At 47.9% G+C, this 27,739-nt stretch overlaps 8 protein-coding genes across 8 annotated transcripts; 4 read left to right on the plus strand and 4 right to left on the minus strand.

Annotated features, from left to right (window-relative positions):
* Positions 1-154: 154 nt before the first annotated feature.
* On the minus strand, positions 155-1,317 carry N7508_003930 (TauD/TfdA family dioxygenase; the record flags this gene model as incomplete). The annotated part of the gene is made up of 2 exons (XM_058461996.1): positions 155-1,164; positions 1,215-1,317. The coding sequence occupies 2 exons, from the start codon at positions 1,315-1,317 to the stop codon at positions 155-157; spliced, it is 1,113 nt and encodes a 370-aa protein (XP_058322573.1).
* Positions 1,318-1,664: 347 nt separating this feature from the next.
* N7508_003931 (proline permease PrnB) lies at positions 1,665-3,385 on the minus strand (the record flags this gene model as incomplete). The annotated part of the gene is made up of 2 exons (XM_058461997.1): positions 1,665-3,115; positions 3,199-3,385. The coding sequence occupies 2 exons, from the start codon at positions 3,383-3,385 to the stop codon at positions 1,665-1,667; spliced, it is 1,638 nt and encodes a 545-aa protein (XP_058322574.1).
* A 1,719-nt stretch (positions 3,386-5,104) lies between these two features.
* Positions 5,105-6,232, plus strand: N7508_003932 (zinc-dependent alcohol dehydrogenase family protein; the record flags this gene model as incomplete). Its single annotated transcript, XM_058461998.1, has 3 exons — positions 5,105-5,954; positions 6,001-6,096; positions 6,141-6,232. 3 exons carry the CDS (start codon positions 5,105-5,107, stop codon positions 6,230-6,232), a joined length of 1,038 nt encoding a protein of 345 aa, XP_058322575.1.
* A 769-nt stretch (positions 6,233-7,001) lies between these two features.
* N7508_003933 (uncharacterized protein) lies at positions 7,002-8,790 on the plus strand (the record flags this gene model as incomplete). The annotated part of the gene is made up of 4 exons (XM_058461999.1): positions 7,002-7,586; positions 7,646-7,845; positions 7,899-8,479; positions 8,534-8,790. The coding sequence occupies 4 exons, from the start codon at positions 7,002-7,004 to the stop codon at positions 8,788-8,790; spliced, it is 1,623 nt and encodes a 540-aa protein (XP_058322576.1).
* A 263-nt stretch (positions 8,791-9,053) lies between these two features.
* On the minus strand, positions 9,054-10,505 carry N7508_003934 (uncharacterized protein; the record flags this gene model as incomplete). Its single annotated transcript, XM_058462000.1, has 4 exons — positions 9,054-9,349; positions 9,402-9,530; positions 9,588-10,298; positions 10,349-10,505. 4 exons carry the CDS (start codon positions 10,503-10,505, stop codon positions 9,054-9,056), a joined length of 1,293 nt encoding a protein of 430 aa, XP_058322577.1.
* A 2,328-nt stretch (positions 10,506-12,833) lies between these two features.
* Positions 12,834-14,595, plus strand: N7508_003935 (sugar porter family MFS transporter; the record flags this gene model as incomplete). Its single annotated transcript, XM_058462001.1, has 2 exons — positions 12,834-13,820; positions 13,933-14,595. The coding sequence occupies 2 exons, from the start codon at positions 12,834-12,836 to the stop codon at positions 14,593-14,595; spliced, it is 1,650 nt and encodes a 549-aa protein (XP_058322578.1).
* A 2,490-nt stretch (positions 14,596-17,085) lies between these two features.
* N7508_003936 (uncharacterized protein) lies at positions 17,086-17,472 on the minus strand (the record flags this gene model as incomplete). Its single annotated transcript, XM_058462002.1, has 1 exon — positions 17,086-17,472. One exon carries the CDS (start codon positions 17,470-17,472, stop codon positions 17,086-17,088), a length of 387 nt encoding a protein of 128 aa, XP_058322579.1.
* A 4,218-nt stretch (positions 17,473-21,690) lies between these two features.
* Positions 21,691-27,262, plus strand: N7508_003937 (putative pectin methylesterase; the record flags this gene model as incomplete). Its single annotated transcript, XM_058462003.1, has 2 exons — positions 21,691-21,829; positions 21,879-27,262. 2 exons carry the CDS (start codon positions 21,691-21,693, stop codon positions 27,260-27,262), a joined length of 5,523 nt encoding a protein of 1,840 aa, XP_058322580.1.
* Between the last annotated feature and the right edge of the window lie 477 nt (positions 27,263-27,739).

Consider the following 27,739-nt stretch of genomic DNA (forward strand, 5'->3'; position numbering starts at 1 on the left):
TTGCGTTGATTAATTTGTACAATACTGCCAACATATCATAATGAATTTCCAAGCTAATATTCTAAGTCTACATAGATCGCTTTCAACATATTTATAAACCACAATCCCAAGACATTGCAAACACATAACAGTCATTATATCAATACCAAGAAAATCATGGTCCGACTGGCGGATCAGAAGCAGCCAAATTGCACTGGCGGAACAAACGAACCTCATCGGGCTTGAATGCACCGACTACCGAGTGAAGCACTCCACGGTTGTTGAACAACACCAAGTCGTTGTCCACCCAGTCATGTGGATACACGTATTGGGGGCTGATCGCTGGTCGCTGCAATTTGTAGACGATCTCACGCACACGAGCCAAATCTTCAACCACAGAGCCATCAGCGCAATGAATCCTCCGCACGGCAGATGGGTGGATCTGCAAAGCCAACTTTCCCGTCACGGGATTCTTCCAGGTCATAGGAAAGACCATGATCTTGCTAGGGTCAATGGGCGGAAGGTCTGATTCTGGGAGCTCGAGACCCTCGGAGTGCATGCCTAGTCCAGTGGAGCGAGATCGAGCTGGGCTCATCCAGATATATGGGTGAGGGGCATATTCCATCTTGCTCGTCTTAACAAACTCCTTGTCCTCGGGCGAGAGAAGTTCAAACATGCGTTCACCACTGACAAACGCCGTTGTACCTAGGGGAACATCCATTGTTTCTCCCGTGCCATCATCATATAGGAGTGTCTGACGGCGACCTTTCGGTACATTCACGGCCATGAGTGTCGTCACCTGGGGTGGGTATAGATCATAGAGGGCAGCATCGATGTGCCAGCGGTAAAACCGAGTGAAGTCATAGTCTTGATCATCAGGGACGTGATCCTTGTGAAATGTACGGTGGTGAGGGTGTCGCAATGTGACTTCTTTCAGACCTTCATACGCTGGAACGAATCCATTTCCAATGACCTGAACCTGTGGCTGATGGGGAACGGTCTTGAGATCGGGATGAAGAATGCTTCGCTTTGCGTCAATGGTCTTGCCATGTCCATAGTTGTCGGAGGCCGGATCGAAGCGCTTGGTCAGCTCATATTGAGCTTTGGGAGATAGTCCCTTCTGATTCTTGAACACGACCACATGATAGCGGTAAAGAGCGTCACGAATAGTCTTGAATTGCTCGTCTATGAATGTTTCAGTTGAAATACTCGCAACACAAGGGTCATTTTCTTACCGGTCAAGGTTTCCAAATTAGCACCCTCAATCTCAGCACCAAAATCAATATCCGAGCCTGGTGGAGGCTGAATCGGACGGACGGTAAGTGGTAGCACGGCCATTTCGGTAAAAGTATTCGGGATGTCAGACTGTCGACAGTGCGCCCGGCAGCTTTTTAAGTTCGAAGTATATAAGGTCGGGCCGGGGAGAGACGGTGGACGGCGTACACCGGGCGAACACAGAGCTATTAAAGGAATTCAGCCACACTTGCTCCATCTCGGCTCTTTTGATAAGATGAACTCCGCATTGCGGAGAAACAACGCGACCTGATTGGAAAATATGGAAAGCTGCATTTCGATAAGGCGGGCGAGTTGGATAAACTCATCCGCAGTCAATTTCTACCTTCTCCGGCTATTAATTAATTTGACTAATAGTAAACACTGATCTCCCTCAATTTACATGTAATTGATTACCAAATTTTCCACCAAGGTCCACGTGGCTGCGCAGGTAGCTCAGCAGCAAGAATCTCGTCTAAGCCAGTATGCAAATCGACCTCTTCAGGACGCCACGCCCAGGGGTCACTCCAGTAGAGAATCCGGTGCCCGAAATAGAGAATCACAAAGGCCGGAATACCAATATATGCAGTGAAAAAGCCGCTGACGGACCACTCAGAGGGGAAGAAGACCGTGAAGCCATTGATGAGCAACATGAGTATGGAACCCGCCAGGCCGAAATAGGCGCCATAGGGCTGTAGCCGCGATTTGTATGGTTGTTCGACCCCCTGGGCTTCCACGGCTTTGCGGAATCGGAAGAACACAATGCAGCAGCAGATCCAGGAGATAAAGCCGGAGGTGTTGGTAAAGTTCACGAACCAGTTGAAGACAACTGAGCTGGAGTTGCCGAGAGCTAGGTAGGCCAACGCCGAGAAGCATGCCGATACTCCGACCGCATAGTATGGAACACCCCATCGGTTGCACGACTTGAAAACACTTGGGGCATTTCCAGACATAGCCAATGAATAGAGGGATCGTGATGACATATACAAGAAGGAGTTACCGGCGGACCAGGCAGAGGTCAATACAGCGGCATTGACGATATGGTCCAAAACGGGGATTCCAGCATTCTTGATCCCAATCACAAAAGGCGAAGAGCTCACCGTGCCGTCGCCCTTGGTCAGGCGGGAGGCATTGGATGGGCAAATCACGCCAATTGCCAGGACACCGAAGATGTAGAAGAAAACCAATCGGTAAATATACCGTCGGGCCGCTCGAGGCACGTTCCGTCGAGGGCTTTCCATCTCCCCTCCACTGATCACAATCAGCTCGGGGGCGAAGATGAAAGCAATGGCGCTCGACACGGTACACTTCAACAAACCCACGAATCGGCCGGCATCTCCCGTGGCAAGGTACTCATTAAAGGGACGAGGGTCTTTCCAGTAATGAAATCCCAGTCGCTGCCGATTAGGACCACCACCCCAGAAAAGAATGAAAGAAACCATCAAAAGACCAATCAAGGTGATGATTTTGACACCTGCGAACCAGAACTCGGACTCGCCATAGACTCGCACGGGCATGAAGTTCAGGGCAACAATAACCACCATCATGATGGTGATCCACACAGCGATGTTGATCGATCCACTCTGGTCCCAGTATCCAATAACCAATCCAGCTGCCGTGATCTCATAAGGCACCAGGATGCCGAGAGAGTACCAGTATAGGTAGCCCATGGCAAATCCCATGCTTCGTGATACATATCGGAATCCGTGGTAACTCATCGTGCCACCGTGTACTGGAAGGTAGGCACCAACCTCGGCAATGGCAGTGACCAGGCCATAAACCATGGCTGAGATGAATAGGTATCCCAGAAGAAGCGACGCGGGGCCTCCAGTAGCTAGTCCTTGACCGGAACCAACAAAGAGACCTAAGTCGCGTTAATCTTTTTTTTTTTTTTTTTTTTTTTTTTTTTTTTTTGAGTAAGAACTTTTTGTAATAGCTCCAACGTACCTGTTCCAATCGTGCCTCCGAGGGCCATCATCTGGACATGGCGGTTCTTCAGACCACGCTGAGTGGTGGTGTAGCGCTCATCGAGTAGGTCGGCTTCGACAAGAGTTCGAACTGCCTTACCTTTTTCGCTGATGGAATGACGAGTATCTTCATGGGAGACATATGGTGCATGATTTATGCCTGCCATTTTGACTAGCTGTTAGACGGTGAGGTGCTTAGAGAAAGTTTGGAGGATGAGGAATTGGATAGCCTTAAATGTTTTCTCCGTCCGGGCGGTTGCATCTCGAACACATAGCCTGGCCAGCCACGCGGGATCAAACTGCCTCGATTCTGATCCATGACTGGTCCAGGCGAAGAAGGGTCAGTTAACCGACGTGACAGCCAAGCCCCGCTAAATGGAAATTCCGGGGTAAGCCTCGTGGCGGCAGATAAGGTAGATTTTCTTATTTTCCAACTTGGATTGTATAGGTCTATACTCCGGGGTTTGGGGATTCCTTGTCACAAGGCTTCTCTTGTCTGAAGGGGTTTTTTGGTGGTCAGAAAACCCCCAAGCCCACCACTTGGTAACGCTCAAATCTGCTTCAGCAGACCTTGGCCTCGGGCTATCAAAGACCGCTTAGATGAAAGAACTTTGATTTGAGCAATGCTTTTTTTCTTATCTCTTCATGATAACTGAAAGCCACACCGGCCTGGCAACCGGTTGACCGGAATGGTATCTCAAGTTAACATAGCCGACATACTGAAGTTAACATACTAAATACACATTAAAACCACAAGACACCGGTCCGGCAACCGGTCCGGGGGCAGAATTGCTAGGCAGTTTCTCTGGGCACATCTTCAAGCAACTCACAGGACGTGGCCTTATCGGCAGGAGTGCAGGGGTCAAGAAGCGAGACACAACGCAGGGCGTAGATAGTTGGATCCAGTCCCAAAAGGGTAAAGTCTGCAGTGGTAACCAATAAACAATGATACGCTAAGCCTAACCAAGGCTGGGCTGGGTAGTGCTAGTCCCAAACAGGAAATGCTCTCTACTCTATCATTTACGGAGAGGAGCTAATCTTAAACAAGCTTAGATTCGAAGGTACATGTCAATGTAACTATGGAATACGAGTTCTGTATTATAGGCAGGCTACCATAGACATATTTCTGCTGTATGCCGCCTAAATCAACAACTCCTGGTAACAAGCTGAGGGGTGCAAGCGATAAACATATATGTACATAGTACCCTAACATCAGACCGCAAGTTTGAATATTTCCAAACAGAATTGAGCCATTCCATCAGTCATGCTAATGACCTAGCTTTTGACTTTATTATGGGACAAAACCTCCATGCCAACCGCCGAAAATATGGAATACAGAAAGACAGAAGCCTGAATGCGACAAATTCCGTATTCCATATTCAATGACCTCCAGGTGGCCTGGCCTGGGCGAGACTAGATTGACAACCAAGGAAGTCAGCGTAGGGATTTTGGTCAACATCGCACAAAAACGATGAGATGTGGTTACATCATACTTTGTGGTCGGTTGAACGCTGTGTACCCGTTGCTTATTCCCCCCACCCACCAGGTAACACAATAGGAATACAATGTTGCTATCGGTAGCAGCGATCTACATCGATAGCATGCTGGGAAATATGTATACATATATCAAGCCCAACCTGACCAGAAATCTGCACCGTTTTTCACTTATGGCATGATCTATAATATCACTTCTCCACTTCCCCCGCATACGAACCGAAGGGATTCGGGAATCGGATGATGCCCGACATACAGACTCGCTGATGTGTCCGAGATTCGAGACGACGACAGTTGACAGTATATTCTGACGTCGACTCTCCATACCTAGACTGCAAACAGCCCAAATGGATCCTAAAACTACTCCAGATAGCTTGATTCAATTTGACACCATGAAAGCACTGGTCTACACTGGACCGGGAACCGTGGAGGTCTTGGATCGCCCAAAGCCGACCGTGCAGGCCCCCACAGATGCCGTGGTTCGTCTCCTGCACGCCTCTATCTGCGGAACAGATCTCCATATCCTCAAAGGCGACGTACCAAGTATCGAACCGGGGAGGGTGCTAGGACATGAGGGTGTCGGAGTGGTCGAGTCACTTGGGTCTGCTGTGCACACCTTACGACTTAGTCAGCGTGTTCTCATCTCTTGTATGACATCGTGTGGTGCCTGTCGATTCTGTCAGCGAGGCATGGCAGCCCATTGTACAACGGGCGGGTGGACGCTGGGGAACAAGACTGATGGCACCCAGGCTGAGTACGTGCGGGTTCCTCACGCCACCCTCTCCCTGCATCCGCTGCCCGAATCAATTGACGCACGCGCTGCGGTCGCGATATCCGATGCTTTCCCTACGGGCCTTGAATGTGGTGTGTTGAGCGCGGGTGTTCAGTTGGGAGGTTCGGTGGTGATTGTGGGCGCGGGCCCTGTTGGGATGGCCGCACTTCTCACGGCCCGCTTATACACCCCATCGTTGATAGTCATGGTGGACTTAGACGAGGGGCGACTGGCGACAGCGCATTGCCTCGGAGCACATGCCACAGTGGTCTCGGGCCCCGACGCCGAGACAAAACTCATGGAACTCACGGGCGACCAGGGATTCGATTCGGTCATCGAGGCAGTGGGCATCCCTGCAACTTTTGAGTTGTGCCAGAAAGTGGTCGCTGTGGGTGGGCGTATCGCGAATGTAGGTGTACATGGAACAAAGGTTGACCTGCACCTGGAAAGACTGTGGGAGCGAAACATCAGTAAGTCGAAGTCGAGGGAAGTGGCAACATGCAACTGACACCTCAGGTATCCACATGTCGTTGGTCAATGCGACGACGACCTCCCGTCTGCTGCGACTCGTGGAAACGAACATGTTGGACATTAGTTCTTTAGTGACCCATCGTATGTTTAAATGAGGCTGAGACATTCTCATCTAACCGTCCCAGATTTCCCATTCACCGAGGCTCCCAAGGCATTCGAAACATTCCAGGCCGCCTCTCAGCACCAGGCGCTGAAAGTGGCGATAGATTTTGCCTGAACATTCTGTGATAATGAATGAGGAATGCCACGGTACTGGACTTATTCGCCCTGCCCCTTTCCCCCGGCCCCCCTAAATGGAGCTTATCTACGGGATGGCCGCACGGCACACGGCTGAGATGTGGTACCGACTTGCGGGTTTTATTTGCAGATTCGGGGCTGTTAATCCTCATAGTGTTGTGATTGGTTGCGTGGGGTATTTGGCGTCTTTCTAGTCTTACGCGGTTAGAGAAGTGCGCCTCTGATATCACCTTTGCACAGTAGCGCTATCATAGTCTCATGGAATGATAGCGAGGGAGATAGATGTAGATAGATGTAGATTGACGTAGATATAGCCTTTGTCAGACGTTTCAAAGAGGAAACCACTACCTAGTTTAGTATATGTACATGCGGAGAGATCTTTGAAATCTGTTTATCTGTTTCTCGAACAATTTCCCAAGTATTTTGATTGGCCCACCGTATCTCCGTAACGGACTCTAGTTGGAACCTTCGACGACGTTGCTCTGACTGGCTCTAACTTAGTTTGGTGGCTTTAAACGGCGCATTTCACTGGCTACAGTGTCCAAGTAGCCACTCAAGTGGCTCTGCTGTCTGCTGGTCATCTCCGTCTTACTCCACTTCCTTGTTCGTTTTTTTTTTGCTTTTTTTCTTTTTTTTTTCCTCTTCTATTTTGCCTACTCTTTTTTTTTCTCTCTCATTTTATATTTATTCAGAGTTTTCTCTCTGATATGAACATCAATCACTAAATCCTTTTTCCTTATTTCTTCAATATGGGTCTCGTTGAACGTCGCCCGTCCGGGGAGCAGGGTGTGGACACTACCAATGCCGATCGGACTTTAGAGGACATGGGCTACAAGCCTGAGTTGGCTCGCAATCGCTCCATCTGGCAAGTGACCTTTATGTGCTTCATTCTTTCTTCGGTTCCTTACGGTTTGTCTACTACGCTGTACTACCCTCTTGCTGCTGGTGGTCCCGCAAATGTGATCTGGGGTTGGGTGATCATCTCGTTCCTGATTCTATGCGTGGCCATCTCTCTGGCTGAGATTACCTCGGTGTATCCCACAGCCGGTGGTGTCTATTACCAGACCTTTGTCTTGTCACCGCTATGGTGTCGTCGTGTTGCATCCTGGATCTGTGGCTGGTCATACGTGGCAGGCAATATCACGATCACTCTTGCCGTGAATTTCGGAACAGCCTTGCTATTCGTGGCCTGCTTGAATGTCTTTGAGAAGTCACCCGGCGTGGGCATCACAGATGACTTCCAGACATACCAAACCTTCCTGATTTTCCTGGCCATCACCCTGTTGACTCACGCCATCTCTGCATTTGGCAACAAATGGCTGCCGTGGTTGGAGGTATGTTCTGCACGTGCCATATTACCCCATGGGGAATAGGACTGATATCTTTCATCTAGACATTTGCCATCTTCTGGACGTTAGCTGGTCTGGTTGCGATCATCGTCTGCCTCTTGGCCATCGCTAAGCAAGGTCGTCACTCCGGTGCCTGGGTGTTTGGTCACTTTGAAACTCAAGCTGGGTGGCCTGCTGGATGGTCCTTCTTCATCGGTCTCCTCCAAGCAGCCTACGCCACCTCTGCCACAGGCATGATCATCTCGTGAGTTTCTCATTGAAGTGAAACACCGCAGAAGCTGAGCTGACAATATCTAGTCTATGCGAAGAAGTACGTGAACCCGCTATCATGGTCCCCAAAGCCATGGTCGGAACCATCGTTATCAACTTTATTGCCGGACTTCTCTTCCTGATCCCAGTGTGCTTTGTGCTCCCTGATCTGACTTATTTGGTGAACCTCGCATCCGGTCAACCTACCCCGGCGATCTTTAAGGCCGCTGTCGGAAACTCGGCGGGTGCTTTCTGCCTGCTCATCCCCCTGCTCGTTCTGGGAATCATCTGTGGCGTAGGCTGTGTTACTGCCACATCTCGCTGCACCTGGGCCTTTGCCCGTGACGGTGGAATTCCCGGTTCCGGCTGGTGGAGCACGGTCAACCCCAAGCTAAACATCCCTTTCAATGCCCTGGTGCTAGGTATGGTTGTGGAAATTGTGCTTGGAGTCATTTACTTTGGCTCTACCGCTGCATACAATGCCTTTTCCGGTGTCGGTGTCATTTTCTTGACCACTAGCTACGCCTGCCCGATTGCTGTCTCCCTGATTTTCCGCCGCCGCGAAGATATCAAGAAAGGAAGCTTCAACTTTGGAGTTTTTGGGCTGATTGCTAACATACTTGCTTTGGGTGAGTCGGAACTTGTCCGCTGTTTCTCTGGGAACTTTGCTAATTATTCTACAGCCTGGAGCATTCTTGCTATTCCTCTTTTCTGCATGCCGACTCTCATGGTGGTGACCAAGGAGAGCATGAATTACGCCTCAGTGGTCTTTGTTGGATTTGTTGCAATCGCTGCTGTCTGGTATGGAGTCTGGGGTTACCACAACTACCGGGGCCCGCCAACGGATGCGGTGGAGCATGATGGAGCCTCATCGCGACCCACCTCACCTCCAACTTATGCCGAGGTTCCTGACAAAGCTGAAAAGGTCCGCGATGACTAAATGGAGATGATTAAATGGACTTGGTGACTGTGGTGGCGTTCCGCTACGATATTTGTATCTGTCTCTTAACTCACCTGAGAGGTCTTTAGCATCTCCGATATGAGACGTATGTACGTTAGCATAGATACCCGTTTTGTTCGAATTTACCTTGTAGCTTAGTAAAAGCACAACCACACAAGAGTTAAAAGATGCATGTAATTATTTAAGGCTCGAATCGCGCCGTGGTAAGACTCGAGCACGGAATGTCCTATCGACATCCATCCCTAGGAACCGATGGCTACCATATGATCGGTCACCAGACAAGTAAAGTCGGACGTCCCGTAATAGAACGTGTTACCGTCATCTGGCGATTTTCCATAACTAAGTGTGTCCCCATACTGCCAATAGAGGTCAGCCGCAACACCAGTGGCCGATAGCGCCGTTGCTTGCCACGGTGCCTCAATTGCACAGTGGTCAGATGTAACACCGTACTCCTCAAAAAGACATGGCTTGCCAGCAGCTGCACAGGCGGCTCCGTGGGAGGTGATCCACCCGTTGCCCCAGTCGTTAGAAGTGCCCCCTTATCAATCAATTAGCAACAGTCATCGCTTAAGAGAGGGAGATATGCGTACAGCTCGATGGATAGAGATGGAACGTGCCAAAGTCAATGGTGTCAATGTCCAGGTTCATGGTGAAGTTCAATCCCTCGCTATAGGAGTAAGGATAGCTGCCATCAGAGCCAGCGTCAAGTCCAAAGCCCTCTTTAAATGTTGTTTTTAGCCATTGACATCCCTAGAAGATCATCTGCGCTCACTCACCATCACCAATAGCTACCATATGCTTTGAATCAAGAGACTTGATGTAGGCACTGGTAGACACAATCCAGTCGTAAAGGACCGACGGGTTGCAACCGTTGCAACGTGGCTCGTTGGCTAGTTCCCAAGCAAAGACGGCGGGCGAGTCAATATACCGGGATACAACTGCCTTAATGTAGGCGCGGTAGGCTGTCTGTGCGGCAGTGTTCGTGTACCAGGTAGTTTGACTTCCACCAAATGCTGTAACATAGGCTGCCATACCTCCATAGTCAGACCAATTGTTAACAAAGTTGATGATTAGCTTGACGTTGCGTTTCTCCGCGGCTGCAACAACGTAGTCCAAGCGCTGCAGGCCGTCCGCGCCGGTATTGATTGTAGCTCTTCCGTCGGACAGGAGCTGGTAATAGACAGTTCCAGATGACGGTACAGTATTCACATCGTTGAATCCCCAGACTCGGAGAATGCGAAGTCCGGACTCATCCATGTGATCTAATACTGTATCGACATCAGCATTATTTGTGAGAAATCCGATCCAGTATGAGTTGGAGCCAGCAAAGTAGCTCGTCTTGCCATTAATCTCAAACTTCAGCCCGTTCGTAGTCGGGAAACCAGTCCCTCCAGTGCTAGAAGTCGTGGTTGAAGTGACCTTGGTAGTGCTGGTCGACGTGGTAGAGACTTTTGTGGTGAGCGTGGTTGTGGTTCCACCACTTGATGCTGCAAAAGTCAGGAATGAACATTATTCAGATCTGCGAGACAACAATTACATGCTAAGCATTGACTATACCAGTCGTTCTGGTACTGACAAACCCAACCTGTTGTGCATACTGTCGTCCCAGAGTAACCGCTTCCACCGCATTGTCCGTAAGGTGCGACTTGAGCAGAGACCAGACCGGCCAAGGAAAGAGCTATTAATACTTTCATCGCGACTTAAGTACTCGATTGCTCCCATGATTCCATGTTGGACTCATGCAGGTATTTAAGTGAACATTGGCACCAGATGATGGCAACGGGAAAACGCCCCGAACTGAATTAGGACATCAGACTAACAAGCAAGGCCTGGAGGCATCAGTCCATTCAGCGGTAACGAGGAGTCCGTCTTCATAGGCCCCCCGTGTTGTTTGTGGAAAGGCAGATATAGTATCGCCATGACGAATTCAAGGACATTAAGGCCGGACCTAATTTCCCCAATACAATCCCTGCTAGTAACCTGCGGGGTAATTAAACACATAAAAGCACAAATCAATTGCGATTGCGGGGGTTTCATGCAGGAATGAAATGTGGAGGGCTTGTTAAGCCAGCGGAGTACGCTTGCCTCGATTTGTCAAGGCGTTTCAGCCGTCGTAGTTAGTCAATAAAGCCGCATTAGCAGACTGTGATTGTACGGAAGAACGGACAGTTGAACCGATCGTACGATGTTCAGATACCAGGGATAATGTGGTTTGCGGATAAAACCGACAGGGGCGAAAGTAGAGTAGTATCACTCTGCCTGCAAAATTTTGATCAGACCACACTGATCGGGGTGGATTTCGGGAGCTAGGTTTTGTTCATGACGAAAGATCCAGAATGATCTTCCCCGCGGAGTGCCGGAAAGACTTGGAAACCACAGAAGTGGCGGAGGCACATTTAGCAGCCAGCTTTGTTCCAACAATATGATAACAGCGAATCACATTTCAAGTCAAACGACCCAAGGTGGCCTGATAGTAGGTAAGCGTGGCTCTAACAAGCACCATCTACCTAGGTTGACCATTTTCACAGGAACCACTTGTTCCTTTGGCTGGCTCCGTCAATAAGCAAGACGGGTCTGCGAGCCGAGATTCCTTCCGACTTGGCACGGGGAATGAAGGATCGATCGGCACAATGTTGGCGGAGTAGAACTATTCCGAGAAGGAAGACGCCGATACTCTGACGTGGACTCTAGTATCGGCGAGTTTACTAAGATTCGAGGCCGTCGTGATAACTTAAGCAAATTGGGACACTTGACTTGTCATATCCCCATGTATAGCTGGACAAAAGGGGTATTGACAAGTTAGAATGAAAACTATAGAGGGTTTTGGCCTAGGTAACGTATGCCCCCTGAAGCCCTGGGGCCGGGGAAGATACCCACACAAAACCAGACAGACACGCGTAAAATTGAGAACTATTTGTTCTAGAAAACTTAAAGAACACCCGTGTCAAGCCAGAAATGCCACAATTTCATCATTTCCAGGGCGATGTGAAAATTCTTCAATGACGTAACGCGGGTGTGGCGTCCCAGAGACCGCCACTGACGCTCTCGGCACGCACTTTGCAACTATACCCGGGCTTCAATCGGGGATGCTTTGACACGGCTGCCCGAATATGCCTCAGCGGGTCAAAGTGCAGTAGTTTCAGTGTTCTTCCAATGCGATGCATGCGATAGAATGTGAAGTTGAGAGGGTTTCACCCCGGAACCTCCAGACTCCGCATTTTCCCCTCAGAGCAATTCTCCTTCCTTGTCTGGAGATGCATGGCCGGGGAAGACACTCACCGAGACACTGAAGAGGAATGACTTGCTTTCTCAGTCCGGAGACTCCTCTGGGGTCGGAACGCCCGGCTTTTCGCTGACACATGGCCCACCTTGTTCTCCAGACTCCAGAAAGACTTATCCGGAGTATCAAGGCCCTCTCACACCACGATTTCAACATAAAAGATGTATAATTGAGGTCCTGGATCACATCTCGGACCCGATATACCTGATCCCGAAGTTTAGCCCGAATATTAGCTCTTCGGCATGGTCTTGGCTGGCGATAAAATGCCGAGTCGGGTGAATTCGCCACTCGCTTGGAGCCCGACCCTGGCCTCTTCGGACATTCGGCTATCCGTTTGAATGGCGAACCAGAGCCGATGACCACATGGAATTGCCTCTGTATGGCTTCTCTCCTCTTTCTGTGGAGTCTATCGGGCCGTGCGAGTCGGCTTCGGCCGGCATGTTGCCTGACTACCATCCTCATTTGTACAATTGGCCATGGACATCGTCATCTCGCGCGAGTAGTCTCTCCACACTTCTCTCTCCACTTGGAAATGTGCCGTTTTTTTTTCTTGATTTCCTGTTGATTACAAAAGGGGCCTGTCCCCCATGTTCCCCAAGACTTTCTGTTGTTCCCCATGGGCCTGTCCCCCCAAAATCATAATCTTTTTTTTTCTCTCTCACATCACTACCGGCTTTGGTCTTAGTTTCATATACAATATAACTTGAAGTCCCTTCAGCCAGACATCTTCCATCTATACACAATGGGTGTCGAATCCTCTTCCCACCATGGGGAGTCTATCACCCCGGCTCAACAGCCAACCCTCCATACCTCCTCCCAAAACAGCCCTGTTCAAAAGCCCATGCGCCCCGTGGGTGTCGATACCCCCATCCCTCGGATAACTGCGCGTTCCTTGATCATGGCCCTCTTTGTCTCCATGGGTGGTCTCCTGTTCGGTTATGACACTGGTCAGATCTCCGGTTTTCAGGAAATGAGCAACTATCTGGAGCGGTATGGTGAGCTTGGCGCTGATGGCTCTTACTCTTTCAGTGCCACACGATCTGGTCTGATCGTCGGCTTGCTTTCCATCGGTACCCTGATCGGTGCCCTCGTCGGTGCTCCCGTTGCTGACGCGCTCGGCCGCAAGTGGTCCATCACCCTTTGGTGCATGATCCTCAACATCGGATTGATTGTTCAGATTTCTTCCCCAGATGGCCACTGGTACCAGATGGTCGTCGGTCGTTGGGTCACTGGTCTTGGTGTGGGAGGTTGCTCCCTTCTCGTGCCTATGTACCAGGGTGAAAGTGCCCCCCGTCACATCCGTGGTGCTATGATCAGTTGCTACCAGCTTTTCGTTACCCTTGGTATTTTCCTAGCCTACTGTATCAACTTGGGCACCCACAATATGGACGGCACTGCTCAGTGGCGCATTACGCTCGGTCTTACCTTCCTCTTCGCGTTGGTCCTTGGTGGTGGTATGATCTTCTTCCCCGAGAGTCCTCGCTATGAGTTCCGTCACGGAAAGGTGGAAAGTGCCCAGCGCACCCTGTCCAAGCTTTACGGTATTCCTGAGAACCATGTTCGCATCATTGAAGAAATGGATGAGATTCGTGAACAGTTCGAAGCCGAGTCTGATGATCAGAAATGGCATGAGTTCATCACTGCCCCCCGCATGTTTTACCGCATTGTTCTTGGCATGGTTCTTCAGTCGCTGCAGCAGCTTTCTGGTGCTAACTACTTCTTCTACTATGTAAGTTGCATATCAACCCCCTACCCCCTTCTTCCGCCAACGCGATTTTGCTCTATTCTTGCATTGTCCTTTCTATTGAAGGAAACATATGCTAACATTCATTCTCTTCAAGGGTACCACTATCTTCGAAGGCGCCGGTATCTCGGACAGTTTCATTACCCAGGTGATCCTTGGTGCTGTGAACTTCGGAACCACATTTGGTGGTCTGTACGTTGTTGAGAACTTCGGCCGACGCAAGTCTCTTATCTTCGGAGCCATCTGGATGTTTGTCATGTTCATGATCTTCGCATCCATTGGTCACTTCGTGCTGGACGTGGAAAACCCTACCAACACCCCCAACGCCGGTAAGGGAATGATTGTGGTCACATGTTTCTTCATTGCAGCATACGCCATGACCTGGGGTCCTATGGTCTGGGCTATTGTCGCTGAGCTGTTCCCGTCGAAGTATCGTGCTAAGGGTATGGCTCTTGCCACTGCCACCAACTGGTTGTGGAACTTCCTCATCAGTTTCTTCACCACCTTCATCACCAATGAAATCGACTTTGCCTATGGCTACGTCTTTGCTGGTTGCCTTTTCTTTGCAGCCTTGATCGTTTACTTCTTCGTCATTGAAGGAAAGGGTCGCACTCTGGAGGAGCTCGACTGGATGTATGTCAACAAGGTTGTCCCCTGGAAGAGCAGCAAGTATGAGATTCCTCAGCGCCAGGAGTGGGCCGCCGACGAGAGCCCTTATGGGCGCAAGGAGGAGCAGATGTACCATGCCGAGAACGCATGAGTACTCAGTGCATGAGCATTTGAGCATTTTCTTTTCCATTATTCACAATCGGGGTTATTATGGATTTGCATTTCACGATATCAACTTGGGCCTGGCGTACTGAGTGGAATTGTGTGGATTTCTTTTCTTTGTACATTTAGGTGATTACATACATCATGCATTATAGAACCTAGACCAATGTTTACATTACATATGATCGTCATTTGAACCCGCAGCAAGATATGAGACGCAGAAGCGCTCACAGAGCATATACACTTTTTGTTGCAAATCTTGCTGCCATCCGTCGATTCAGAACCCAGAAGACCAGAATCTGCAAACCAACCAAAACCAACCCCGACGTAACTAGAGTAATCATTATCAACAAGCCTCTGGGGTAACTGGTATATCAACCCATAGGACGTTAGTGGAACGAAAAAGATCACCATAAATCATCCAAGGAATACGTACAACATCGAAGATTCGTCATCTCGGAATATTTGTGTCCCTGCCATAAGACCGGCAGTAGCTGACATTACAACTGTGTCAAGTTAGTTTAGCATGGACTATACCAAGATATAGATATCGGCCAATCATACACATTCTAAATGTTCATAGCATGACTGAATTAGTTCATATCGTATGTCGATTGAAGGGTCCCGAGTTTCAAAAGGAATACTCACGCAACACTGATGCTTCTCTCTTCGGGGCTCTGACAGTTCATCTGAATCCAAGCGTTATGGATCGGATGATAGCCAACTGCCAATCCATTCACCATTGTCCATAGACCAAATCTGTCCCATTTCTCGACCCGATGCTCCATTGTTCTCAAAGCGGCCAATGCGATTAAGTAGACGGAGATCGCAATCATAACAGTCAAGCCCCGTTTATTCGTTTTGTCGCTCAACCACGCAAAAAATAAAATGACAGGCAGAGTTGCAAAGCCTCCAATTGCAGTCAATGAGTTTGCTTGGATTCGATTGAAGCCCAATGACATGATAATGCTGGGAGTGTAGGTTGTAAGTGGGCTCCACGTAGAAAAGACACAAGCCGTGGCAATGAAGTGTGGCCACTTTTCAATTTTAGTCAAAGTATCCCACACTAATCTCAACGGTATCCCGGCTTTGTTAGACCGAGCCAGATAGTCCTTTTTGGGACAAGTGTTCCTGGTCGTTGGGCCAATTGAGAGGCAAGGGGATGTCGCGCAAATGGTCTCGTGTTCAGGAAGGAAAATAAAAAGCACGCTTGACACGACCACCGAGAAAAGACCCTCCACTGCAAATAGTTGAGTACTTTTGTCAGTTGAAACTCGATTGATTATCTTACCTAAAAAGATCCATTGCCAACCAGAGAGATTGGCCCTTCCGTCCAGTTTGAGCAATCCCGCGCCAATTAAAGGAGAGATGGCTGTTCCTCCGAACATGCCGAAGAAGAAAATGGCGATTCGCTTTGTAAATTCCGGGGGTGTGTACCAGGTTGAAAGAGTGTACATTGCACCAGGGATATAACCAGCTTCGGCAAGTCCAAGAAAGGCTCTGGTGACTAGGAAGCCAGCTTTGTTGCGCAGAAAGATCTGTAAACAGCTCACAAGTCCAAATATAAAAACTTGTCCACTGATCCATTTGCGAGGACCAATCTGGCGACCTTCAGCTTTTGGTCGATTTGGGGAGATGAGTTCAAGTACCTTGTGAAGCATCATATTTGAAGGAATCTCCAGTATAATCACCCCCAAAAACATAAGTTGGTTTCCAAGGTTGATGGTGTTTTGGTCCGCGGAGACAGCTACTGCAAAATCACCCGTAAGTGCACTCGCGATGTTCGTTCTGTCTAGCTGATAGCTGGCAAACCCAATAAGTAGCAGTGGCAAGACCCGAAAGTCCGCTCTGAAAAACCTTTACGTTAGAATTGCATTGATGTTTCGTCCGCTTACTGATACAACAAACGTACGTTCTCCGATAGACTCTAGAGCTCATGCTCTTACAATCATCTTTTTTTGCGAGAGGATCGAGTTGAGCTTTTGTATAATCTGTCATGTCAAGTGTCCAATGCTTGTCAATACATTAACATAGTCCGGGCTGTGGACAGTTGCCGGGCTAACTTTGGGGATTCTTGTTCACCACGGAGGGGACCTTGGGGGCAATCAAATTCAACACCTTGTGGACGATAAGATAAATGCACTCGAAGCCAGAGAAAACAAAGATTTGCTTATATCTTCAACTTAGGTGTGCTGTTGAATTTCTTGCCCCTCAGATCATATAAACGGGTACTAATTTTCGGGTACTAGAAATATCAAAATAGGGATGAAAAAAGCAGAAAATGTGCATCAATTGAACTTTGAATTATTTCCATACAGGCTGAGAAATGATTAAGTTAAACCCGAAATTCTCATATACTGCCCAAGAAAGTTTGAAAGATACATCACAGGCTCGCAGTCGATAACAATTCGTCCATGCCAAATTTCAGTAGACGATTGTCTTCTCACATTAACGTCGCATCACCTGCACGAGAGGAGATTTAGGCGTGACAGTTTATCTGAGCGTTGTTCAGATTGATTGGAACGACGGCATTGGGATTTCCATCAATATCAGCATAGGTGTGCTGAGCAGTCAAGGTACCGATGACAGCACCATTGTTCTTGATGACACAGTTGATAGATTGCGGGAACGCAGTAAGCTGGGCAGCATTGGCCTTAACGATGCCACCAGCCCCGACAGAAGTGCTGCCAAAGAGGGACAGGATACTCTTGTCGGTTCCATCCGCGAGGAAACCCACGCCAGAGTATGCTCCAGATTGGTCATTGGAAAGTGCGACAGTGACTTGACTCCACGCGCGAGCCTCGATGGGCGAGGCGGCGGCGAAGACTGCCATGAACGGGACAAGTGCAGCGAAAGTAAACTTCATTTCGATGATTTTGAATGATATTCGAATAAAAATTTGATTTTGTGTGGTTTTATGGTCGTCACAGGGGATTGAAAGATGGATAGAGGTTTTTGTGCTGTGAAGAAGATGTACTACAACTTGTAGGAAGCATGCCGGATTTATACCTCCTTCACTGGGATGTTGAAGTGTAGCCCAGACCGCTGTTTTCCTGCCAACAAAGCTATTATTAGGTATTCAGCTTTTGATACGACCTGTAAGTAAGGCTTTGAGTACAAAAAAAAAGCAAAGTCCCTATAAAAGGTTGTGCTTTCACACAGCCTTGAAAAACAGAATCAGCTGAAGTTTGATTCAAGGCCTCCTACTGCAAGAATGAACTCGCATTGTAAGACATTTGTCTTGCATAACGTGGTTGGCATTAGCCACGCAATGCACTATCCATTCTTGAAATTTATGTTAAATACTTGTGGGCCGTGCGATTTATCCGAAGCATCAATAGACCAGGCAACTAAAAGCTGCATTCTGTCACTAGTGGATGGCTTGTTGTCGAACCAGACACTTGATCGATTCACTGGCAATGCTCATTATTCTTGAAGACAAATTTCTTATTATCCGGGAACGGAGGTTCTATTATTTCGAGAAATATTTCGAGTCAGCTGTGGGCGTAGTTCTCGGTCCCTCTGTTGCATGTCTAGCATTAAAAATTTGCACTATGACAGTATTGGCAATGACCATGGGGTTTCACAGCTGCCGCCTATTTTGTCTTGGTATTAGAATGCTCTGCGAAGCTGACACGGGAGCTCACCGCGTTATTGCCAAGCTGCCGGCGCAGAGTCCTTGGAAAAGTTTGCAATATTAAACTTCATTTCCTCACTTTTGAGTTTTTAATCACAAAAAAATAAAGCTATCACTAAAGTTTTAAGCATAATAGTTATTGAAATTCACACGCCGAAAATAGAACAATGTTAGACCAAAGCAAATGGAGCTCCAGCCTATACACAGAAAGATATATCCTGTCCAAGCCAACCCGCGTTGAGATAATGAGCATGGTGCCTAGTTGCCTCAATTTTGGTGACTTACAGAAATACGAAGAGGAGTCATCATGGAAATAGTAAGCACACTTTTTGCACGGCAACTTCGTATTCACTTCTTGGTGTCTTACAATCCGGATCGTACACGAGGCTCACCTTGACCTAACTGGAATGCCATAAGCCAAACAGAATTCAAGTTTCCAATGAGATGAACACCGATCTTTAGAGTTGAAAGTAGTCATGTGCCAAAATTTGACTTAGCATAGATACAACCGGTTTCCCTGAGCGTTACGCTAGGTCAAAAGTGAGTATCCGGGGAGGCCTTAAGGCGCACTAGGCTTTCCGATTTTAATTGGACCTTCTCTGTCATGGTAAGTAAATGTACTGGTACAAGCTTGTGCTGTCCTGCACTCCGACGTTCCAAAAAGCACTGCATGCCCCGGGCTATTGGGTTAAACTGAGTGAATATCGCATCAACATAGAGCACACACCACAAAAACCAGAAGTAAGCAAATTTAGAGGAAAGTCTCTGGTGGAGTTTTGGAAAATACAATGGTAGGCTATTTAGTGACCTACGCTACGAGTTCATTGTACCCCTTTGCCTAGAAAGGTATGCTTCCCTGGCCTTACTTCTTCTCACCCCACTTCCCCCAGTGGCTTGGCGGGGGCGGCTTCGGGCTTGGACCTTCGGGCCAAACCACGTGTGCTCTATTACACAGAGTCAATCATATTGCCTTTGAAACAAAGGCTTTAGTCAATTAACATGATGTTGGCCCTAAAAATGTGCCATGCATAAGAATTTGCCAGAGCGTTTGCCACTAATTCATATGTACACTTTGATGCAAATCCCGATTAGGAAGCATTGTACTGTGCAGTCCTACCTCGTCTCAATCCGGCATAGCATATTATATGCGTAAATCGCTACGTAGTATTCCGATATATCTTGCTATGGGTGTGTTTGACAGCAATATCGGCTCAAGCAGCCCTTGGGCTTCCACGGGCGGGGATAGTTGACGTGTTCTTACTTGACTGGAATCTACATTATCTCACCATTGCGCCAAAAAAAGAATGACTATACATATAATGTTGCTCAAATGCGGTCTGGTCCATTGAATTCCAATTATGTGGCGGAGGATTTCTGCAGCAGAGCAGACTAAAACAATACGCATTTAGCAGCGCATCTTGCTAATAATGACATGCTGTATAGTTGAACGCTGGCTTTGTAGCCGAGGAGTATATTTGGTCTCAAAGAGGCAAATTAGAAGTCAGGTTCTCAACGTTTTCTCATTTCGATGCCGGTGCATCCCACGATGAATCACAGTCTATATGCGCGATAAGAATATTATAAAACAGATACCTCATCTATTGAAACCTTCTAACATAGAAAATTAAAAAGTAGAAAGTCTCCTGCTTGTGCAGAATGTATACTCAAAGCCGGCATAAAATTTCGGATCACGACGTCTTTTGCTCAGGTTTACCCATATGGCCTCATGCAGTAAGCTACCTTGATTTTGTACCATTTTCTTTGTCTACCGGTTACGAAAATTCTCCACCGTCCTATGAGTAACATACGTAGGTGAGTAAATGTAAACTTTTAGGCATTGTCTAATGAGTTAGCCGCTGGGAAACAGAATATCTCTATGAGGGAATATGAAAAGCTGAGAAATTATGAATTGGGTGAATTTCTCATTAGCTAGGGGCAGACCGAAGCTTTGCTTGGATGCCAGAACTGATCAAGTTGCCTGAGGTTGCACCTAAAGACGATATGACCGCCGAACACAGAAATGGGTGTCAATTTAGATGTGGGATTTACATTCACAATTCGGGTCATGATTGTAAGCCTGGAGGATACAGTCAAAACTGAAGGAATGCATACCCGTGGCTGGTGACTGAGGAAGCATAATAAATGGTAAATCAAAGGACATGTCCAATATCGATCACGATTGGAATATCGTCTAATCTTTCCCGACTACACTTGGTGTTCGTATTTATCTTTTGCCCAAGAGCTGATAGTATAGTCATCACTCGCGAACCATAAATATAGCTGTCTAAAGCTATGTCTTCTGTAAGTAAGGGGTGAAAAACAAACAGTACCACAGATAGCTTCATTTTGCCGTTCGAACTGACTTACGTCAAACATGTTTTTGTTTCACGTGAAACTGGTCCGCAAGGCATGGTGATTGCGAAAAAGCGAAATAAGTCATTTATATCTACTGTTGCGAGGCCCGTGTATGTGTATTGTTCTCACCAAATTGAAATCTACATGATGCGGAACAAGGGGCTGTAATAAATTAGTCAAGGTGAAATGTATCTTGCAGATCATACCGCTCTAACTTTTCTAGGATATCAAAAAAGCTCAAGTCATTCCTTCCAATTCCGAAGGGCCTTAAACAAGTTTTGTTCATACAATTCTAGCAAAATTGTACCATTCAGTAGATAGACCCATTCTATGCTAATGAAAATTCTAAGGAAGGGGGGTATGTACAGGGGTGAAATTCAAATACCCGTCGGCGATTCAACAAAGGGGCTTATTTTCAACTGCCGAGGCATTCCAGAAAATCGAAAAGGAAGCTTGGCGATCGAGCGGGTGCTCAACCAAAGATGGCTTCACATTCGCCACAAATTCTACAATCAATGTTAGACAGAGAAAGTTATAGACCTTGGGAGACGTTGCTTGATGACATAAAGGGAGACGGATGAGGCACCTGAGTATCTAGAGGGTATTACCAAGATACTACGTGTCTGTGTAGCCACCTAGTTCTCCTCAGAGATAAGGTAATGTATGAAGGGTCCATAGCAGGGAAGCTATATCTGACACAAATGAAAAAGTATTAGTTTTGGTCGAGTCAATTTACAACGCACAAGCACAAGGAATTCGTAAGGTCCTACAAGTATTCCCAGCATGCAATTGCGATTGTTTCGCCTGCAATAAAAACGCGACTTGTACATCCAGTGTAATCTTGCCGACTTCCCATTGGTTGAGAGTAGATATCCTAAGATCGTAATCGTTAGGGCCGATGCTATGTTCAGGTACGCCCATTGCCTCGATATGGAAATGATATGCCGGGCTTCCCAATCAACTGGCGTAGGAATGTGACTTTGTTATCAACATGACTTACATTCTCTGTGAAAACTTACTTCACAATAGACTGCTGCTTGTTTCACGAAGCCCTCGGATAATCGCCGTTCCAACGTATTCAATTGTCTTAGTATGTGGCTCCCTTTTGGCTTAGGCCTCCTCGGCTTTGCCGCAGCCACAGAGTTAGCTGAGAGCCTTTGTTCAAGCACAGTTTATGTTACAAAAACAGCAACTGCTCCTGCGGTATCTGATTCCAGTTCACCAACATCAGGTTAGTGTGACAAAACTACTTGTAGCAGACACCCGCTAACAAATCTCAGCCTCGGGAAAGAGTATCACTGTTGCCACCGACGCGAGTGGACAATTCACAGCAATTGGTGAGGCCATTGCATACGCCCAGGATCACCAAGTTCCCACTGTTACTGTACTAGCTGGGACATATCCAGCCGTGACCGTATCTGCCACCCCTGTTGTTGCTATCATCGGCCAAAGCAAGAACAAAAATGATTACTCAAAGAATGAAGTTGTTGTGTCTAGCACAGGCATGGCTCTCACGATTTCAGTCGATGTGACTCAGATCACTTTTGAAAATATCAATTTCGTCAACCAAGCATCGGCGGATGGTGCAGCGATGATCCGTGGGGGGAAAAAAGGGTTCTATCAATGTCAGTTTGTGTCCGGCGGCTCCGGCATAACAACCGACCTTGGCTTAGCTGTGATCGCAAATAGCTACATTGAAGCTTCAGAAAGCATTATTTCGGGAGTTGGGACGACGTACATTTACAACACTGCTATCGTTCCCACGGACAGCTTGGCTACAATCGCTTTCATTGAAGGCCATGTTCTTGGGAATACGCTTTACAATTCCACAGTCATCTTCGATCACAGCACTATTTCTTCCAAGCCAGGCAAAAGCATTGACAACGTCTACCTCGCTGCAGCTAGTGGTCCTGGATCTGTTGTGGTCTTTCGCTCATCGTCCCTCGACAGAAGCATCGCTTCTACGGGTATTCACTTGGATAAAGTTACATTGGATGAGCAGAACTTCTATGGTGAATATGGTGATATTGGGCCTGGAGCATATGCAAACAATGAGACGGCTAGATCCAAATATGTGACTCTGTTAGATCGCTCCGATTTGGCTCGTTATACACTGCAAGCCGTTTTGGCAGGCGCCTACCCAACATTTGCAACGTCGAGCACTTCGTGGATTGATCCTACGGTTCGGGCTGCGATTCATAGTGGGGATGTTCTCATTCCATCCCCAATTGACTCGGCCGGCGATACATCTACCGCGTCATCGGGGTCGGGATCTTCAACATCCGCTCCTACTTACGTGGTCTCAACAGATCCATCGGACGGTCAATACGCAAATATCACCAGTGCCATCAGAGCTATCCCTGATGATGGGAACGATTATGTCATTTTCGTTGAGAGTGGCACCTACACAGAAAAGATTGTTATCAACCGGGCAGGCAAGCTCACCATCCGCGGCGAAACTTCCTTTGAGAATGACTCTACTTGTAACAAAGTCACCATCCTGTTTTCATCCGGAGCTTTACCTGGCTCTGAGCATGACGACGATGCTCCCGTGCTTGATATTGAGGATAAAGACGGGAAGACATTGGTAGCTCTATACAATCTCAATTTTCGCAACACATATCCCCAGTCCGCCGACACTGCTGTTCTTGCGGCCGATATTTCAGGCACTGTCGCTGCGTACGGATGTTCGTTTCTTGGCTACCAGCTGACCCTGTTCGCAAACAAAGGTCTCCAGGTCTCTTCTAATTGTTATATCGAAGGCTCTTTTGACTTTGTTTCGGGTTACTCGACGGCCTACTTTCACCAGACATATGTTGCAACCAATACAGCTGGTGGTTCAATTGTCGTTCAAGGCCGGAACTCAGAGACAAGTGACGGCTACGTGTTTGATACATGCGTTGTGACGTATACCGACTCGCATGGTACCAAGTATCAAGACACATACCTTGGTCGGCCTTTGTCTGAATATAGTCTCGTTGTCTTCAAAGGGTCTTATTTGGACAAGCATATCAATCCTGCTAGCTGGAGTGTGTCGTCAGAGGAGTCTCCCCGAATTGACCACGTCACCTTTGCCGAGTTCAACAACTCAGGACCAGGAAGCTGGAATAGCAAACGGGCCGCTTTCGCTACACAATTAATTGAAGAAGAGGCAGAGGCTTATTCTCTTTCCAGTCGGATTGGTGACACTTCCTGGATTGACATGGCAACATACAGGCTCGTTCCATCATATAACCTGGGTGGACCAAGTCCAACAAATTCAAACGCTGCAGTCCCAACTGACACTTCGACGCCACCAACCAACTTGGGTCATCCGGAGACTGGAAGTACACCTCCTGTGGGTGCAATATCGGTATCTGTGGACGGCTCAGTTGAAGGGACATTTGAGAATCTCACTGATGCGCTGGCATCTCTTCCGGCAGATAGCAGCACACAAGTCATTTTCATGTATGCCGGGTCTTACGAAGATCAGGTGCCTTCTATCGATAGAAGTGGGCCTGTCATTATCATTGGATACACGGAGGGAAACCCAGGGCAAAGTTTCGCTGACAACAGGGTCACGATCACATTCTCTCGTGGGATTTCAACTTCTCCTCTGCCAAACGGTCATACCGAAAGCGAGACCGCGACCATTTCAACCAAGTCCGACAGGATTGCGATATATAACATTAACATCGTGAACACCAAACGCTCGGATACTCAAGATACGTCCTATGCCACTCTAGCGGCTTCTTTGTTTGGAACGCACATTGCATTTTATGGCTGTAGCTTTGTCGCATGGCAGGACACCCTCTTTACCGGAAGTCGGGACGGCTATATGTACTTTGAATCAACGTACATTGATGGAGCGATTGATCCTATCTGGGGTTATTCCAAAGCTTACTTCAAGGGCTGTACCATTGGGGCGAAGATAAAGGACGTTGCCTTCACGGCTCAGGGACAAGCCCCTTTAGCAATGGGAGGCTACATCTTTGATCAATGTTATTTTGGCGCAGCATCCGACACAAGTGTCGATCTCACAAATTCCATCTATCTTGGACGCCCATTCTCAGAAAATGCTCTTGTGGTGATCAAGTATTCCCATCTAACCAATGTGGTGAACCCATCTGGTTGGAAAGCCTGGTCTGCCACAGACCCTCGAACCAAGAACGTGAAATTCGCTGAATACAAAAATGTTGGTGCTGGAAATTGGGAAAATAATCAAGAGGCTCGCGAGGCAGTAGAATTCTGCAAATTGTTAGAGGCAGATGACTACACGCTGGAAAATGTCATGGACTCTACTGATTGGATTGATCGCACTTATTGGGATTCTATTTCTGTGCCTGGACCCGAGGTAAGCGCATTAGATGCAGCAACAGGGACAGCAACAGGGACAGCAGCAGGAACAGCAACAGGGACAGCAGCAGGAACAGCAACAGGGACAGCAACAGGAATAGTAACAGGGACAGCAACAGGGACAGCAACAGGGACAGCAACAGGGACAGCAACAGGGACAGCAACAGGGACAGCCACGGGTACAAGCGCTCCTTCGGGGACCGATGGTTACGATAGCACAAAACCACCGTCCGGGGCATACCTTGTGTCCAAGACCAGTATTGAAGGCAATCCAACCTACGCCACTGTCCAGGACGCTCTGGACGCATTATCGACTTCCGCCCAAAAGGAAGGGACAATCTTCATTTATCCTGGCACCTACGACGAACAAATTGAGGTCAAGACATCTGCCACCGTTGTTCTCATTGGATACTCGGAGAACACTGGTGATTACTCAAAGAACAAAGTCACAATCACGCATAATAATGGAAGCGATGCGCAAGACGAAGATTCTGCAACTACTGGGGCCACCCTTTACGCGACAGGAGGCTACTTGCAGGCAATCAATATCAACTTTGTGAACACAGCAAACACAGAAGGCAACACCGCATCCGTCGCATTCGCCGTGAAAGACTCCGTACATGCAAGTCTTTATGGTTGCAACGTTGTTGGAAACCGAGGTGCTTTGTTAATCAATGGATATCTTTTCGTTGCCAATACTTATATCGAAGGGGGTGTCGACATGATCTGGGGCAATGGGGCAGGCTACTTCCTGGCGTCCACTATTTCTCCAAATCAGGACAGGGTCAGTCTTACCGCAGACAAGCGATCATCAAATTCCTCACAGGCAGGGTTCGTCTTCGACCAGTCCACTATTAGCCCTGCTGCCAACACAAAGTCTCTATCTGATATCTCCCTTGGTCGGCCTTTGAACCGCTATGCAAGAGTTGTGTATATCTACTCCTCTCTGGACTCATGCGTGGAAGCTGCTGGCTGGAAAGAGTGGTCCTCCAGCAGCCCTCGAACTAGTGACGTCTTGTTTGGGGAGTACAAAAACCACGGCGGTGGATCAGATACCTCAAAGCGAGCACCCTTTGCTGTTCAACTAGATGACGAAACGGCGGCAAATTTCGAATTGGCCAATTTCTTTCCTAGCACAAATTGGATTGATCTCAGCCACGTGGATACAAGTCCGTTCAAGGCTGGCCAGCCAGCACCAGGCTCAGCAGAAAGTCCCACTCCAACGTCCACGACTGGGGCTGCCAGTGAAACAGATCCGACCAAGACAGCAACTGAAATATCGACTGTTCTCGCCACTGTGACAATTACAGTGGATGAAGTGACTTCCACCGAGACTTTAGTCATTACTCTCGATATAGGTACTACTGTAGCCCCAGCCTCAGTCACCGAGGACAATACCTACGAGACTACGACGACTACCCTTAGAACACTCACTGGTGACCAATCAGCTACCACAGCGATAAGGACAACAACTACAACAGCAACTATCACTGCTCCTCCATCAACGATCACGTTTGTCAAAACCACCACGACAACGGTAACTGAGACCATTCAGCCAGAAACAAAGACCATTACCTCCATGCTGGTCGTCAACATAGGCGATAGAGGCATAAGAACCGAGATAGCCGATGCAGTGACTATAACTTCGACAGTGGCGGTAACCCAGACGACTACGACAAACTCGATCACAACTCTCAGCTGTGTTCCTGATGACTTCCGTGCGACAGCGAGAGAATTAGCGGTTCCCCATGTGGTTGAAGCCAGTTCCACAGTCACCGCCAATCCCACTGTGACGGAATCCGTCCGAAGATCTACACCTCCGGTGTCCACACCACACGTCACTGCATCGAGCCAGGCATCTGCAAAAACAATCACCGTGACTTCTTTGATCACCCAGACATCCTCGACTACCTCTGCACGGAGCACTTCCTACGTCACAATCACTCATACAGCATTTGTTCGCAATATGGCAAAGCTAGATGCATCTACTGTCACCAAAACTGTGACAAAGCTCGCCATGAAAACATCCGACGTGACTTTGACGGCCCCGAAGATAACGATTACAAGCTTCAAGACCATCACAATCAATTCCACAGATCAGCCACCGCCTTCTACGACCACAGTTACAAAATTCTCCACCATAAGATCTTCGCTAGCACTGCCGCCCCAAACTTCTGTAAGCATCAGGGCGACAATGATTCGCGAAACTCCAATAGTAACGATCACGGTGCATCCCACATCGACCTCAACCGCTTTTGCCCGAACTACCTCCACAGTCACTAGGACAGTGACGAGGTTTGAGAAGGGCGCCTCACTATGTTCTAATTGAACTCCTCGTTACATTAAGAGGTACAGATTGCCCTCCCAATATCTGGGATCTTTTATTGTTTTTCGATTTTCCTCTTTCCTCTGCCTTTCCTGGGGTTTCTGACTATGCTCAAAACCTAATAATTTTTGTCGAATAGAATATGTGTCTTTAGTGTGAATCAGTGGGTTTATGCTTGGATCTAAAAAAAAATTAACATTAAATTAGAACGGGTTTACTGTGACACTAACGAACCGTCAATATTGATGATCCACGATATCCCCGGACGTTAAACCACACCCCTGCTTGTCAGAAACTTGTTCATTAAAAGTGGTCCATCTCAATTTGGGCTGTTACCAAGTAAAAACGGTGTAAAATGCAGGGGTGTGATGTCATCAGGGACCAGGCCACCCCTTGGTAGATCTTAACGTCATTTTCAGCCGGGGGGACTCATCGTCCTTTATCTTGCAGGATTTAACCCATGAGCGATGTTGGTGATCA

Source organism: Penicillium antarcticum (genome assembly GCF_028974205.1).
Source record: "Penicillium antarcticum strain IBT 31339 chromosome Unknown utg000003l_segment0_segment0, whole genome shotgun sequence".
Lineage (NCBI taxonomy): Eukaryota > Fungi > Ascomycota > Eurotiomycetes > Eurotiales > Aspergillaceae > Penicillium > Penicillium antarcticum.